The sequence below is a fragment of the Rhinatrema bivittatum genome, chromosome 8 (genome assembly GCF_901001135.1).
Source record: "Rhinatrema bivittatum chromosome 8, aRhiBiv1.1, whole genome shotgun sequence".
In the NCBI taxonomy this organism is placed as follows: domain Eukaryota; kingdom Metazoa; phylum Chordata; class Amphibia; order Gymnophiona; family Rhinatrematidae; genus Rhinatrema; species Rhinatrema bivittatum.
This window is the reverse complement of record NC_042622.1, coordinates 137,349,140-137,365,811: the sequence shown is the minus strand read 5'-3', so window position 1 is coordinate 137,365,811 and position 16,672 is coordinate 137,349,140. Positions and strand designations below refer to the sequence as shown.

At 46.3% G+C, this 16,672-nt stretch overlaps 1 protein-coding gene across 2 annotated transcripts in view; it reads left to right on the top strand.

The window, feature by feature from the left end:
- CCDC183 (coiled-coil domain containing 183) overlaps positions 1-16,672 on the top strand; it is a 211,951-nt gene that overhangs the window by 74,365 nt on the left and 120,914 nt on the right. For both annotated transcript variants that reach the window (XM_029614015.1, XM_029614014.1), the window contains exons 8-9: positions 3,292-3,408; positions 12,548-12,614. In XM_029614015.1, the coding sequence (XP_029469875.1) occupies positions 3,292-3,408; positions 12,548-12,614 (184 nt within the window). The remainder of the gene's footprint in view (positions 1-3,291; positions 3,409-12,547; positions 12,615-16,672) is intronic.

Genomic DNA, 16,672 nt, shown 5'->3' with positions numbered 1-16,672 from the left:
ACATGTAAACATTGAATAAAGTAGCCAATAGGGCGGAGCCCTGGGGTACTCCTGTTTCGAGTGGATAAGTTTTAAAATATGAATTGTTGATAAAAACCTGATATGATCTATTAGTTAGATATGAGGAGAACCATTCTAATGTTTTGTCCTTAATCCCATTTTCTGACAGTTTATTTAGCAAGATGTTATGGTTTACTGTGTCATATGCTGCTGACAGGTCGAGAAGAATTAATAAATAACGTTGTCCTGATCAAAACCTTTTAATATTGTATCAGATAAAGATAAAAGAAGAGTTTCACTGCTAAAATGTTTTTCAAAATCTAAACTGGGTTGGGTATAATATGTCATATAATTTGACCAGGGGTGCCTAAACCTCTGTATACAACTGTAGCTAAAATATAATATAAAAAAATAGATAAGCAATTTTAAAAGAATGATGACATATAGCCATGCAAATTTAATAATAGCTGTACTATTCTAGTTATAGAGAGGCATTATAATAAGAAGGGCAGTATGATGCTCCAGGTTGTCCTGAGGGTAACAGTATAAAAATAAATAAATGAAATGTCAATTAAGCAAGGATCATAGATTCTATTCCAAAAGGCCATAAGGATATGGCAATGGGCATGTGACCATCAAGCTGTTCTGCAAGCAGCCTACCTTTTAGGGATTTTCAACATGTTGACAGATCACATCAACAGGGTTTTTCATCCTCACAAATGTCCTTATATCAGTCAATTGCCGACAGGCTGTTCGACCTTTGGGGACATCCATTAATCAACCTCTTTGCTCCATTCTTCCAAGCAAACTCAGGTTGCTTTTCTGCTCATCTGGAATTCAGGTCTCATGTATGCTTTTCCACCAATTCCCCTGATAGCCAGAACAGTGCAAAAAGTGCTTAAAGAGCAGGCCCGCCTGACACTTATTACATAAGCATGGCCCAGACAAGTGTGATTCTCTGCATAGTACAACTGTTCATCAGCCCTCTGATTCCTCTAGAGGCTGATTTGACCTTATTGATGCAAGAGGGAAGTCTGTAACCATCCAAATATCTTCTCGCTCACTGATTATATCTCTATCCTTATGCAAGGAAGTTGAAGACACATTAACATCTGCTAGGAAGCCTTCAATAAGAAGGGTTTACAGTTTCAAATAGAAATATTTTTTGTCCTTGTGTCAGTGGAGTTCTCTGGACCCATTTGCTTGCGAACCATGAGAGCTATTTCATTATTTGTTCTCTCTTTTCTCTTCGGGGCTCAGTACCTTGTCAGTTAAGGTGCATCTCAGTGCTTTAGTGGCCTACCATGTTCAAGTAGAGGGCAAACCAATATCCATTCATCCTTTAGTGTCTAAGTTTATGAAAGTCCTATTCTATACCAAACCGATGGCCAAACCACCTGTTCCATGGGACCTTAATGTGGTTCTGCCACAGTTTGAGGCCATCCATCAAGCCTTTGGTGTCAACTTCTTTAAAATTTCTCACATAGAATGTATAATTCCTTGTTCTGATCATGTCAGCCAGATGTCAGTGAGCTTCAAACATTGGAACATTACTCTCCATATATGTAATTCTTCCACAGTAGGATGGTGCTCTACATCCAATCCAAGTTTCTACCAAAAGTGGTGTCAGTTTTTCATATTAAACAAGCCATCATATTACTCGCATTCTTTCCACATGAACATGAAGATGAAAAAGCCCTTCATTTATTGGAATATAAGAGAACCTTGGTTTACTACCAAAGGAGAACTCAGTCACATTGTCAAGCCTCACAACTATTCATCTCTTATGATCCTAATCATCTGGGCATAGCAGTTGCCAAGTGAATGTTGTCCAGTTCACTAGCAGATTGTATCACAGATTATTATGCACAGATTATTATGCTGGCCTTCATATTATAAATGCCATTAAGTGAAAACCATGGCTGTCTCATCTGCAAGCTGTGCCTATTGAGGCCATCTGCAAATCTGGGACTTGGTCGTCAATGCACACCTTCACATCCCATTACTGACTAGACAAACTATCAAGAAGTGACAGTAAATTTGGGCAAGCAGTTTTGCGTAGCCTGTTCACCTAGTAGTCCATGCTCCATGGTTGAGTCTGGGTTGTTTATTCAGTAAGTGCTCCACTGCAAGTTCAGCTTGGAACTCCCAGTGTATCATAGCTAATTCAGCTCTACCTGTAAATGGAGAAAGCAAGTTTGCTTACTGTTCTCCGTAGCAGGATGAATTAGCTATACTTAACCCATTATGTCCCAAATATTTTAAGAAGTTATTCTCTAAATAGGACACTGGGACATAATTGGTTAATGCCCGCCTGCCTCCCTGGAGAGTCAACTACCTAGCTAAAATAAGCTCTGAAATCAACTGACGGTCTCATGAGACAACACCCATGTAGGAACTCCCACACATGCTCACTAAAGCAAAAGCTCTATGAGCTAAGACAGAAATGTCTATTTGGTACCGACGAATGACATCACCCAAGTGTCATGCCTAATTCATCCTGCTGTCTATGGAGAATACCATTTACGATAAGCAAACTTGTTTTAAGGAGAATTCTCCCAGACTGTGCTAATTTCAGACATTAGGAATACTCCCTTTGTTTATGGAATTTAACTCTAATTCTGATTATAATCTGTTTTGAGACTAGTTTGGAAAAGGTGGAACATCAAATGTTTATAAATAAATAGTCTTCGATATTAGGGCGTACTCTCTCAGTTGTTCTAGTATCAGACAGGAAGAGAAATCCCCTTGGTCTGTGCTAGGTAATGGAAGGGAACAAGGAACCTCCATAATTTCAACATGTATGAAGAGAACAGAGGTGGGGCTAGGCTAATGAATCAGCAGCACTGCTGAGCTCTGCCCTGCAGAGGACTTTACTTCTGCTCCAGCTGGGTAGGCAGTGTTCACCGGCCAATATGGAAGGAATCCTAGTCACCGGACAACAGTGACACCTACTAGCTGACTCAAGAGTGTCCTTGTTCTGAGCTCCAGGAGGAACTATAGTTTGTTTCTCTCTGACAAATGACTGTTGCAGCCATGACTGTCCCAGAAGAAAGGGGCTTAAAAACAGGAGGAAAAACCCTGGATGGTTGTGAATTAAATCATAGCACCATAGCCTCAAAAGGAGCCATTAGAAAAAAAAAAAAAAAGCAGAGATGTGTAACAGCAATTGATTCCTTTGGGTGCAGATTCTCCTCATTTGGTACAAAGAATAGCATAGGCAGAATATTATTAGTGAAACTTTATTGGAGTGCTTCTCACTTGTTTTTGTTGTCTGCTGACTCCCAACAGCTGGAAATGAGCAACCTGGAGTACGACTTCATCAGTGAGAGGAAGACTAGAGAAACTATGCTTAACATAGAGAAAAAACGCATCAAGGACATCATTGAGAAGCAGCCCTACAAACGGGTGAGTGCAAGTCTGAATAGAGGAGAGCATAACAGGTGAGGAATGGGGAGGAAGGAGGATAAAATAAAATATTAATGGAGAAGAGCATGAAGGCAGATCCTGATGGGGTGGGGAGGGGGAATAGGTAAGAGTAAATCTTAATGGAGTAGAGAGTGAGGACAGATATTGACAGAGTGGAGGGAGAGGCAAGAGCAAGTTTTAATGGAGGAGAGTGCAAGGGCAGGTCCGGATAGAGAAAGTGGAGGGAGGAAGAGCAAATCTTAACTGAGGAGTGCATGATGGCAAGTCCTGATGGAACATGGTGAAGGGAAAGGTAAGTGCAGAACTTAATGGAGGAGAGCATGAGGGAAAGTCCTGACAGAGAGAGGCAGGGTGTGGTTAAGTACAAATCTGAAGGGAAGGAAGGGTGAGGGCAGGTTCTGATGGAACAGGGTGGCAGGCAAGTTTGCAGGTAAGTGAGAGTCTTAAGGGTGGGGAGGGAAGCGGCGGGTGAGGACAGAACTTGAGAGAACGGCATGGGGAGATTTTGTGCCACGTCAAGCCAGGACACCAACCTGGAACCTGGTCAGAGCTGCAATCCATGTGAGCTGAAAGGAAGGAGGTGGAATCAGTGGCCTATGTGTGACCCAAGGGAAAAGGAAGCTACAACAGCAACTCCTACAAGGAGGACGTGACATTAGTGGCTCACATGGCTAAAGGGAAGGACGCAGCATCAACTGCCCAGGCAGGCCTTAGGGAAGAAGGAGGCAGGGTCAATGGCCCACATGAACCAAAGAGAAGGAGGTGTCATCTTTGGACAAGACTGCCGGAGATAGGGATATGGTTGGTGGGGAGGGGGAGTATTTTGAGGTAGACCTGCTCCACTGATGTGGACATGGGGGCTGGAGGAGGAATTAAGGTTAGGAGTGAAGAGGAGTTCAGGACATCCTATCCCTGTTATCTACTATCCTATCAGTACCCACCCGACCCAGTACCTTTTCTTTTTGCTTTTGTTTTAGAAAATCACCCTTGAGTGAGGGATGAATAAGTATAAGTCCTTAGGGAAGAGAATGTGGGGGTAAGTCCTGATGGAGAGGGAGAGGTGGGGTTGCAGATAAGTACAAGTCCTTAGGCAAGAGAGTGTGAGAGCTGGTCCTGACAAAATGAAGAAAGAAAAAGTGCAAGTTTTAAGGGAAAAGATCATGAGGATAAGTTTTGCTGGGGCTGGGATGAAGGGCAGGCACTGATTAGTAGTAAAAACAAGTACTTAGGGAAGAGAGGGTGAAGGCAGGTGCTGAGGGAATGTGGGGTTGGGGAATTTAAGGTTGCCAATTGGCTACATGTCATAAGCAGAGCTCTTCAAATTTTGGCCCATGGTCCATATTCAGCTAGCCTAGGTTTTTTATCTGGCCTGAAAAAACTGCAACAATAGGTTGTTTGGTTGTCTGGAGTTGGAGACTACAGAACATGACTGACAGTGGGTGCCGTGGCGGCATTGAAGGAGTATGTACCATCGTCCCTACTTGCAGTGTTGGCTGTTGAAAGTCAACACAGGGACTACAAACAGAGGTGGCAGCAGGACTGCCCCAGGGACAGTGAGCACACCCACATGCACTCCTTCAACATCCGTGTGGTACACGCTGTCAGCTGCAATCTGTGACTAGCAGCTGGGGGGAGATGACAAACTGATGACACTGAGGAGGAATGACTAAGAATGGGGAGGGCACTGATGGGGACTGACTGAGGCTGCCATGGGGCACCTAGGGGGAACGACCAATGTTGGAAGAGGGCAGTTTCTCCAAATAGGTTTGTTTTTGTACATACCTTGACAGAAATGAATTTTTTGCAAGCCATGTCATGTTGGGGATCAATGCAATCTCTCAAATTTACTTCTAATGCCCTTCTTAGTACTTGCATTGTGCCACAGAGAGCATCCTTCTGGAGTTCATGTGGTATAATTTTGATTGGTAACATATATTAAGGGGGATTGACCTTTGGGAGGACATTAAGAGGGAATAATTGAGGCTGTGGTTCTATGGATGGGGACCTTGTGAGGCAGTCATGGGAAACTGAGGGGAAAAGATTTAGGTTGTGGAGGGCACTGGTGGAGGATGATTGAAACTGAGAGGTCAGTGAGGAAGGGAAATGAAGAAGAGGGACTGAGAAAGGGAAACAGGAAAAGTTGGGAGGGAGATGAAAGGGGAAGATAAAGACTGTGGTTTGCTAAAAGGGGAAAATGGAAGCTTGGGAATCAGAGGCAGAAAGATTGAGGGATGAGTTGCAGTTGAGAGTCAGAGGGGGAGAGATGGGAAAGGCAAGCCAGAGGATGAGAGTGAAAGAAAGTAAGGGGGCAGCAGAGAAAGAGTTGGAGGTGAGAGGTTGAGAAGATAGATGGAAGGAAATGAGACAAAGATGAAAGATGGACAAGATGGGAAGAAGTGAAGTTGGACAGCACAAAGACAGAGGCGAAAAAGATACAAATGAGAAGTGAGATGAGAGAGATTAACATTGGTAAGAGAAGGGGGGGGGGGGAAATAGAGAAAGGTGGAAATGCATAAGAAATGGTAAAATAGAAAGAAAATCTGGACAAAGTGTCAGAAGATAGAGGAGATGAAAGATGGATAAACCTTATACTGAAAAAACCCTCAAGCAGCAAAAGTTAGAAAAACATAGTTTACTTTTGATAACCAGGAAATTTTATAAGCTGCTAAATTTTCTTTGGTGCTGTATGGCACACCATGGGCTTCTACTCTACCCCTCATCTTCCAGGAACAAGAGAGGAGAGAGATACTCTCTGACTCTCAACTGCATCTCATCCTTCTCATAAAACGTTTGGGGACCAGTGTAGGTTTTACTTCAGTGCATGGAATTGTATATCTGATGTAGGAATGTGCCTTTGTTTAAAATTAAAATGAAAAACGCAACAAATAAGGCTAATTTGGGGCCCCCAAATGAAACAATCTTATTTGTTCATTTAGTTTTAAACTAATCATTTGGGCCTAGGTCTAAGCCCAAAGCCAAGGACTCACCTAGTGCAGTGGTCCCCAACCTTGTCCTGGGGGTCCACCAGCCAGTCAAGTTTTCAGGATATCTTCAATTAATATGCATGAGAGAAAATTCTGGGTTGGGGACCACTGACCTAGTGCATAGGCTGAGGCCAAAAGCAGGGGCCGGGGCCTATGCCTGAGTGAGACACTGGCATCTTGGCCTACGCCCAAAGCCAGGGCCTCAATTAGGGCATAAACTGAGGCCAAAAGCAGGGGCCGGGGCCTAGGCCCAAGCCTGAGGCCGGGCCTCGGCCAAGATCCCCAAAAATAAACAACAACAAAAAAATTACCTTATCTGTCAGATATCCAACAAAGGCTGGGTCCTGACTCTAGGGCCTAGGCCCAGATACTGATACTGCAACCCGATCCAGAGGCCGTGGCCCAGACCCGCCGCCGTAACCCAGCCTGGAGGCTGGGTCCTGATGCTGGGGCCTTGGCCCGGACACAGGCCTTTTGCCAGGGCCTTGGCCAGGAGGCCAGGTTCTGATGCCTGAGCCTCAGCCCAGGGTTAGGCCCAGGCCTCAGAACCCAGAACTTGGAGCCTCTTCTTCATCCTCGTCTTTCTTCGGCACTTGCAAGACAAATGATGCCATCCGTGGAGGTCGAGCTGGAGTTAACTCCAGCGCATACACCCCAGTGGATGGCGCCATTTTGATGTACAGCAATGCTGTACACATTAACTCCAGCATGACCTCAGCGGACGGCATCATTTGGCTTGCAAGTGGCGAAGAAAGAAGAGGATGAAGAAAAGACTATGAGGCCTGGGATTGACCCTGGACCAAGGCTCAGGCGTCGGGACCCAGCCTCCTAGCCAAGGCTCTGGCATCTGGCCTGGGTCCAGGCTGAGGCCCCGGCATCAGGACATGGCATCTGGGTCAGGCCAAAGCCTTGGCCTTGCGTAGGCCATGATCATGGCAACTTACTGCACCCTTAGCCTACGCAAAGCCAAGGCTTTGGCTTGGGCCTAGGCTGAAGCCAGCAGATCCCCACCAGATTGGGTAAGTGGGGGCCAGGGGGATCCCAGCCCCCTTGGTTTTTTGAGCGGGCAGGCGGGAGGCCCAGGGAGGCCTCATTTTAGTTTTTTGGCAGTGTTTTTTTGGGAGGGGTGAATTGTTTGATTCATTTTCATTCGTGAGAAAAAAACGAAACAATCCATGAACTGAAATTTGTGGAAAAAACCCTACTGAAAACGAAAATTAATTTTTTTCTCCTGCATATCCTTGTTCTTTGGGAATCATTGGGACAATCAGACCTATAATTCCATGCAGGCTGGCTTGGTGGTCAGGTGGTTAAGTGCTGTTCAGTGCCATAGAAGATGGTCCCTGGTTTGATCTCTGAGTTATCTTCCATACCCTAGGTCGATTGGGACTGGGGATGATGTAGAGGCAGCGCTCACAGATCCAGAGGGTGGAAAAAGTTATAGTCATCATTAAAGATGACATCTGATGGCTAGATTTAGAGCTCATGATATAGTGTTCCGGAAAATCCCCAGACTGTTATGATGAAGAAAGGAGTAACTACCTACCTACCTACCACTCCCTCCATCAATGCAATAGGATTAACATGGAGCCAGATATCAACCATTCAAGAAGTATAAGTTATTAGAGAAGGGAGGGTAAGTGCAGGCCCTTAGGGAACAAATAGAGGGCAGATCATAAGTGGGGAGGAGAATGAGCTCTTTGGGAGGATGGAATTTTGGGCTTGGGCAGGGTCAGTCTTGAGAGTAAGCCCTTGGTGGGTGAATGGTGAAAAGATCAGGTTCTAGGGGAGCAGAGGGCAAGGATTTTTCTTGAGGGAATGGGGTAAGAACAAGTCCTGAGGGAGTTGAGAGAGGGCATGCAAGTTCTAGAAGAGCAGAGGATGAGGATATTTCTGAGGAGAGATTGGGGACAGATCTTGGGGAATGGGATGGTGAGGGCAACTCCTGAAGGAACAGAGATTAAGTGCAGGAAAAAAAGGTGGGAAGGGAGGAGGCAGATCCTGGAGGAGCAGAGGATGAGCATACTTCCTGTGGGAGAAAAGGGTGAAGGCAGGTTTTTTGGGAGGGTGGATCCTGAGGGAGCAGAGAGGGCAGGTTCTGCAGGGAGCAGTGGGTGAGGTACTGGGGACGTAGGGATAAAGAGGGCTGTAAAGGAGTTAATATCTTATTGAAACAGATTGGATTAGGGGAATTTTATTAGAAGGGTAGAGCACAAAAGAAGACTCAGTTTATAATAAAAATGAAGATCTCTTCCTTGGAAACTGCATGTGCCTGTGATGATCAGGCCATGCTGAGGACTGGCTGTATGTGTGCCTGTACCAAAGAGGGTCCACTGTCCACACAATGTCTCTTAGCAAACCTGCCCCTCTCCAAACTATTCTCAAAGACTTCTTTGCATAAGTACTGACTTTACCTTTTTATTGCAAGATGAAATGAAATAAAATATTACTAGTGTACTGCATACAACACTGGTAAATAAGTAAATATCGATGTTCTTGCCTGTGATAAACCAAAGGCTTTTTCCATGTTACAAGTACAGTGCAAACTCCTTTGGCACACCCCTTGCTGCAGTGCTAATGCAGTTTTCTTTCAGTGCTAATAACCATGCCATTTCAGAGCCTCCTAAACTATGTAAGTTAGACGTGATAAACTGGTATGTACTACAACGAAGCACTTAAATGAGTCACTGACTGCATTAACACTGAATGATGCCTCTCTTGTGGTGCACACTGCAGTTAGGGCTGGTACCCTGTACAGAGACTGAAATTGGCACCCTATGGTGAAAAAAAAAAGCTTTACTCAAATCACCCTGTAGTCTTGTTCTTACCTTCCATCCTTGCTCTTAATTTCCATCCCTGTCTCAGCAACACCTTCCATTCCTGTCACCCTCCTTCCATCCTTGTCCCTTCCATCCCTGTCCCCACCCACCTTTTCTTCTACCCTTGCCTCTTCACTCTTATTTTCTGTCCCTGCTTGCATCCTTTCACCCTCCTTCCATCCTTTCCCCCCATACCTTCCATCCCTGACACCCTCCTTCCATCCTTTCACCCCATACCTTCCATCCTGACACCCTCCTTCCATCCTTTCACCCCATACCTTCCATCCCTGACACCCTCCTTCCATCTTTTCCCCCCATACCTTCCATCCTTTCCCCCCATACCTTCCATCTCTGACCCCCTCCTTCCATCCTTTCCCCCCATACCTTCCATCCCTGACACCCTCCTTCCATCCTTTCCCCCCCATACCTTCCATCCTGACACCCTCCTTCCATCCTTTCCCCCCATACCTTCCATCCCTGACACCCTCCTTCCATCCTTCTCCCCATATCTTTCATCCCTGACACCTTCCTTCCATCCCTGTCACCCTCCTTCCAATCTTTCCCCATATACCTTCCATCCCTGACCCCCTCCTTCCATCCTTTCCCCCCATACCTTCCATCCTTTCCCCCCATACCTTCCATCCCTGACACCCTCCTTCCATCCTTTCCCCCCCATACCTTCCATCCCTGACCCCCTCCTTCCATCCTTCCCCCCATACCTTTCATCCCTGACCCCCTCCTTCCATCCTTTCCCCCCATACCTTCCATCCCTGACACCCTCCTTCCATCCTTTCCCCCCATACCTTCCATCCCTGACACCTTCCTTCCATCCCTGTCACCCTCCTTCCAATCTTTCCCCACATACCTTCCATCCTTGGCCCCCCTCCTTCCATCCTTTCCCCCCATACCTTCCATCCCTGACACCCTCCTTCCATCCTTTCCCCCATACCTTCCATCCCTGACACCCTCCTTCCATCCTTTCCCCCCATACCTTCCATCCTTTCCCCCCATACCTTCCATCCCTGACACCCTCCTTCCATCCTTCTCCCCATACCTTCCATCCCTGACACCCTCCTTCCATCCTTCTCCCCATACCTTCCATCCCTGACACCCTCCTTCCATCCTTCTCCCCATACCTTCCATCCCTGACACCCTCCTTCCATCCTTCTCCCCATACCTTCCATCCCTGACACCCTCCTTCCATCCTTCTCCCCATACCTTCCATCCCTGACACCCTCCTTCCATCCTTCTCCCCATACCTTCCATCCCTGACCCCCTCCTTCCATCCTTTCCCCCCATACCTTCCATCCCTGACACCCTCCTTCCATCCTTCTCCCCATACCTTCCATCCCTGACACCCTCCTTCCATCCTTTCCCCCCCATACCTTCCATCCCTGACACCCTCCTTCCATCCTTTCCCCCCATACTTTCCATCCCTGACACCCTCCTTCCATCCTTCTCCCCATACCTTCCATCCCTGACCCCCTCCTTCCATCCTTTCCCCCCATACCTTCCATCCCTGACACTCTCCTTCCATCCTTTCCCCCATACCTTCCATCCCTGACACCCTCCTTCCATCCCTGACACCCTCCTTCCATCCTTTCCCCCCATACCTTCCATCCCTGACTCCCTCCTTCCATCCTTCTCCCCATACCTTCCATCTCTGACACCCTCCTTCCATCCTTACCCCCCTCCTTCCATCCTTTCCCCCCATACCTTCCATCCCTGACACCCTTCTTCCATCTTTTCCCCCCATACCTTCCATCCCTGACACCCCTCCTTCCATCCTTCCCCCCCATACCTTCCATCCCTGACACCCTTCTTCCATCCTTTCCCCCTTACCTTCCATCCCTGACCCCCTCCTTCCATCCTTCTCCCCATATCTTCCATCCCTGACACCTTCCTTCCATCCCTGTCACCCTCCTTCCAATCTTTCCCCATATACCTTCCATCCCTGACCCCCTCCTTCCATCCTTTCCCCCCCATACCTTCCATCCCTGACACCCTCCTTCCATCCTTTCCCCCCATACCTTCCATCCCTGACACCTTCCTTCCATCCCTGTCACCCTCCTTCCAATCTTTCCCCATATACCTTCCATCCCTCACCCCCTCCTTCCATCCTTTCCCCCCCATACCTTCCATCCCTGACACCATCCTTCCATCGTTTCCCCCCCATACCTTCCATCCCTGACACCTTCCTTCCATCCCTGTCACCCTCCTTCCAATCTTTCCCCACATACCTTCCATCCTTGGCCCCCCTCCTTCCATCCTTTCCCCCCATACCTTCCATCCCTGACACCCTCCTTCCATCGTTTCCCCCCCATACCTTCCATCCCTGACACCTTCCTTCCATCCCTGCCACCCTCCTTCCAATCTTTCCCCATTTACCTTCCATCCCTGACCCCCTCCTTCCATCCTTTCCCCCCATACCTTCCATCCCTGACACCCTCCTTCCATCCTTTCCCCCCATACCTTCCATCCCTGTCACCCTCCTTCCAATCTTTCCCCATATACCTTCCATCCCTGACTCCCTCCTTCCATCCTTTCCCCCCATACCTTCCATCCCTGACACCCTCCTTCCATCGTTTCCCCCCCATACCTTCCATCCCTGACACCTTCCTTCCATCCCTGTCACCCTCCTTCCAATCTTTCCCCACATACCTTCCATCCTTGGCCCCCCTCCTTCCATCCTTTCCCCCCATACCTTCCAACCTGACACCCTCCTTCCATCCTTTCCCCCCCTGCTTACAAGAGAGCTGCACTGGCAGCCTGGCAATCTGAACACTGCTTCCTACCCCCAGTGTCTCTCCTTCTCTCTCTCCTGGCCAGTTCAAACTGTGTACCTCACAGGAAAGAGAGGCGCCAGCAGCAGAAAATGGCATTTATAAGTGCTGGGTTTCCTGGCAGCAGCAACAGCATTTTGGCTCCTAGGGGCACCGAAGGAAGGAATGACGTTCAACAGCATCTCTTCTGTACCCTTTGGGCAGAGGGTAGGGAGGGAGGCAACGTCAACACTTTTACGGCTCCACAGGCCCTATTTGAATAGGAACCATGGTTCCTGTTCAACCTATCAGCTGCATTGAGAGGGGACACTTGATGGTGCCCTCTAGTGCTTGACACCCTTTGCTACTGAATGATATCCCCCACCGCCTGCCATATCCATCGCACTAACACTAAATGATGATGTCTTTGCTGTGTATACTTCATTCTCAGGTTTCCATTTGGCACTTATTTCTCCTCTGAGCACCTGGAAAGCTACTTAGATCTTTGTTCTTTAGTGGAAACTCCCCCCTGATGTTTCTTTTCTTTTTTAAGGACATGACCAAGAAGGAGCTTAGCAAGGAGATTCAATCATTGATGCAACGTGAAATTCTCTCATCAGGTAAAGTTGTACTTGTGGCCTAAGGAACTTCCAGGGCTCTTCACCAACTCTTGAGCAGGTTCATTACCAGCTTGAGTGGGTCAGTGAGGAACTGATTCAGAGTCAGAGCCAACTTTTAATGGGAAAGGCTCAGTGCATTGATGGAGCCTGCCTGTAGAACATGGGATATGGAATATACATGGCAAAAGTGTTCACTCCCTGGCTTGAGACTTGCTGCTCAGATGTAACTGGGTTAATCCAAGTGCAATAGTTTAAAATAAATTCAAAAGCAATTAATTGCCTCGAATCAGGTGAAAGTTAATTGGCTTTCTACCAGTTATAAGTGTAATTAATAAACAAAGGTTATTGGTGATGGAAGAAACTTGGCGCTGTGCTGCTGGATACCTGTCTATCTCCTCTGTCAATACTACTACTACTTATCATTTATATAGTGCTACTATATGTATGTAGCACTACACTGATACACATAGGAGACAAAAAATAAGTTTCAGAAAATGTATTTATTACAGTGAATGTGGTTAAACTTAAGAAGGCTATGATCTGGAAGAGCTAGGCTTTAAGATTTAAAAAATAACCTAAAGAAAAGGTGGATTTTTAGGCAGGTCTTGAATATGGTCAGACAGTGAGCATGATGCATCAACTCAAGAAGGTTCTCGCAAGCATATGGTGCAGTGAGGTGGAAAATGCTGAGTCAGGAGTTGGCAGTGGAGGAGAAGGGCACAAAGAAGAGCAGTTTGTTTGATGGACAGAGGACACGAAGAGCAGTGTAGGGGGATACGAAAGGAGAGGTAATGAGGAGTTGAAGAAACATGTACATGTAGGTAAGTAGAAGAAACTTGAACTGTATGCAAAAGAAGATGGGAAGTCAATGCAGTGTCTTACAAAAAGGTTATATAGATGCAGCGACATTAGCAGAAGATATGTCATGCAACTGAATTTTGAAGAGACTGTAATGAAGATAGATAGTTCAGTGGAAGACCTGTGGGAAGGCTGAAGTAGCCATAACTGGAAATTTTGATTTCCACTCACCCTGATAGGCCAATGCAATAAGGTGCAGCCAGCCTAGTTCACGGGTTTCTGATGCAATAAGGAGATTAGCATGTCCAAAACATGCACCCTAAGAAATGTGTGCCCGATAGTGCCCAACGCATGTAAATTCCATGTAGATGAAGACATTAGCTATTACTGCCCGATGCAGGTGTTAAGCCCATCAGTCGCAGACGGTTGCGACCGCTGTTGCTCACCTCTTACTTCTCATCTTTGACTCCATTGGGCTGACTCGCGGCCTCCGCCAGCTATCGACGGCCTACCTGCCTCTGTTCCCAGGCCTCCTTGGACGGCGTGGATGCTGCCGATCGCCATCTTGCCCTCAGAGTTCCTTAGGTGCGCATGTGCGCCCTCGGGCCAGTCTTAAGCACGTCAGGGTGGGAACCTCGGGGGCATCCCTTCCGGATGACATCATTCATTGTGGACTCTTAAGCTGGTTGGCCCTGTCTGCCTATGACTTGGCAATGAGTCCCTTCATTGCTGAATCCGCCTTGCTCGTTAAGGACCTTCCGTTCCAGCTCCTGCTTCCTCAGCACGAGACATCTCGGGTACCCATTCCTCAGGGGCCCCTTTCCTCATCTCTGGCTATCCGCTCCTCAGAGGGCCTTGCGCCTAGGACTACTGCCTGCCCCGTTCCCCGGGGCTTCCTCTGGAACCATCTCTACTCCTACTGTGAGTACTCTGCTCTGCGGACCTTATCATTTCATCTCTACTGAGGAACTCTCATTGGTGTACCCCGCTCCGTGGCCCACTACCCTATCATCTCTACTGAGGAACCTTCATCGGTATACCCTGCTCCACGGACCACTACCATCTCATCTCTACTGAGGAATATTCATTGTGGACCATTGCCGTATCCTCTGCGGACCATTGCCATATCATCTCTATTGAGGTATCCTCCTTGGGTGTCCCTCACTTCACAGACTCAGTGACACCTCTATGTCTGTGTGCCTTTCCTTCTATACTCCCCACTCCATGGGCAGTGATTCTCTACTACTTTTAATAAAGACTCTAAATCTCTGTTGTCAGCTGAGACCTCGCCTCCTGACGGTGAGGCTCACGGGGCTCCTCCCTGTGGGCGGGACCATCTCTCACCTCTGCCCAGGGCCCACATAGCCACAAATCCTAACAGCAGGAAAGCGCACCCAAAGGCTGGGTGCCCAGTGCACATTTTTAAATTTAACTCCAGCTCTGGAAATGGAATAAAGTTAACTTGCAGTCAAGGGCTCATGAGAAACATTAAAAAATATGGTCTTTTTGTTGCAATAAATATGTTGTTCTCCTTAGTGTAATCCTGACACTTGAATTTAATGTTTTCGGTGGAGAAAAATATCTGAACATTTAGTCAAAAAAAAGCACACTTTTCTTATGACCACACAATTTAGATGCTGTAGCAAAGGACGCCTGATATAATAAACTTCAGCATTGAAATAAGCACCTCAGCAAAATAATCAAAAAGAAGCGCAATCAAAACATGCGCTCGTATTGAATGTCCATTGCAATAAACTTTATGCGCCAGAAACGCATAATTCTCCTTTAGCGGGCCCCAATTTCCCTCTCATTTAAATACTGCATCGGGCACACAGGGGATGTGGCTGCACACGTCCTATTGCATCGGCTTGTGAGACTGTTGCGAATTGGGGTGAGGCGGGGCATCAGCATGCACCCAGAATTTCACACACTCTCTTACTCTCTTTCACACATATGCTGACTTCTCTCATTCTGCCATGCATACACTTTCTCACACAGATGCCCACACGAACATACTTCTTTCCTTCTTCCACACACACATGCATACTCACACATGTCCTTCTACACACTAATATACATACCTATACTCACTTTTCTCCCTGTCTCTCCAAATATTCATTTACACTCTTACCCCTCTCCCTCCCACGCACACGCACACACACACACACACACACACTCTCTCTCATTCACTGTCATGACAGATGGCTCCTGCAGCATACAGACCAGGATAAGGTTATTAGAGTTTATTAGAGATATAAACACAAATAGATCTCATTTTACAGCACAGCAGCTACTATAAAGAATAAAGATATACTTTACAACATAAGGCTAAAATGTGTATCTAATCAAAAGACACAGTCCAGGTCTTTAAACAGCAGTTCCTTCCTTGTGACAATATGAGCAGAATTTGAGACAAGACTTCACAATTCAGTTCAATATATTTAACACTTCACATAAGCAAGAAATCTTTGTACCACAACTTTCACCCAGAATCCAGTCTCGAATATCAACCTGCATGTCCAACATCACTGTCTGGATGCTCCATATGGCTAAGGCATGCACTGGACCTCAGAAGCAGGCTGAGCTCCAAAGTCTCAATGCATGGATGAGACAATGGTACAGGGAAGAAGGCTTTAGATTTGTTAGGAATTGGGGAATATTCTGGAGAAGGGGGAGGGTATTCCAGTAGAGATGGGTGTAACCCGTTTATTTTTATTTGTTGATTTATAGCTATGAATGTTACTTTTGTAAACCGTTGTGATGTATATGTGGAACGATGGTATATAAAATATCTACATTAAATAAATAAATTTAATTAATTAATAGATCTGCTGTTGGCACTAACATTGAAAAAGGATATAGAGGTGATTTTAAATTAGACCATGGGGGAAGCTCATAGTCGCACAGAGGTATCTCCCAAAAATACACATAAAACGGAGAAGTTAGAATATCCCAATAGAGAGGCTGTGCTAAAGGCTGAAGTAGCCCAGAAGGATTTAAATAAGTGCATACAGAAACGGATGACTCCAAACTGCTAATAAGCAGGTTGTGAATACAAATAAAGTTAAAATACAAATAAAAAACGTACTTTAAAATGTCTGTGAATGAAAAATAGTATTGATGAGTTAGAATGTAAGGCATTAGAGGAGTATTAAGGATATGTAGGGCTTATATTTTCATTTTGTTTTTTCCCCCTTTATTCTCATTTTATTTAATGTGGGGTGTTTTGTTTTTTTTTTGGGGGGGGGGTTGGTTTATTT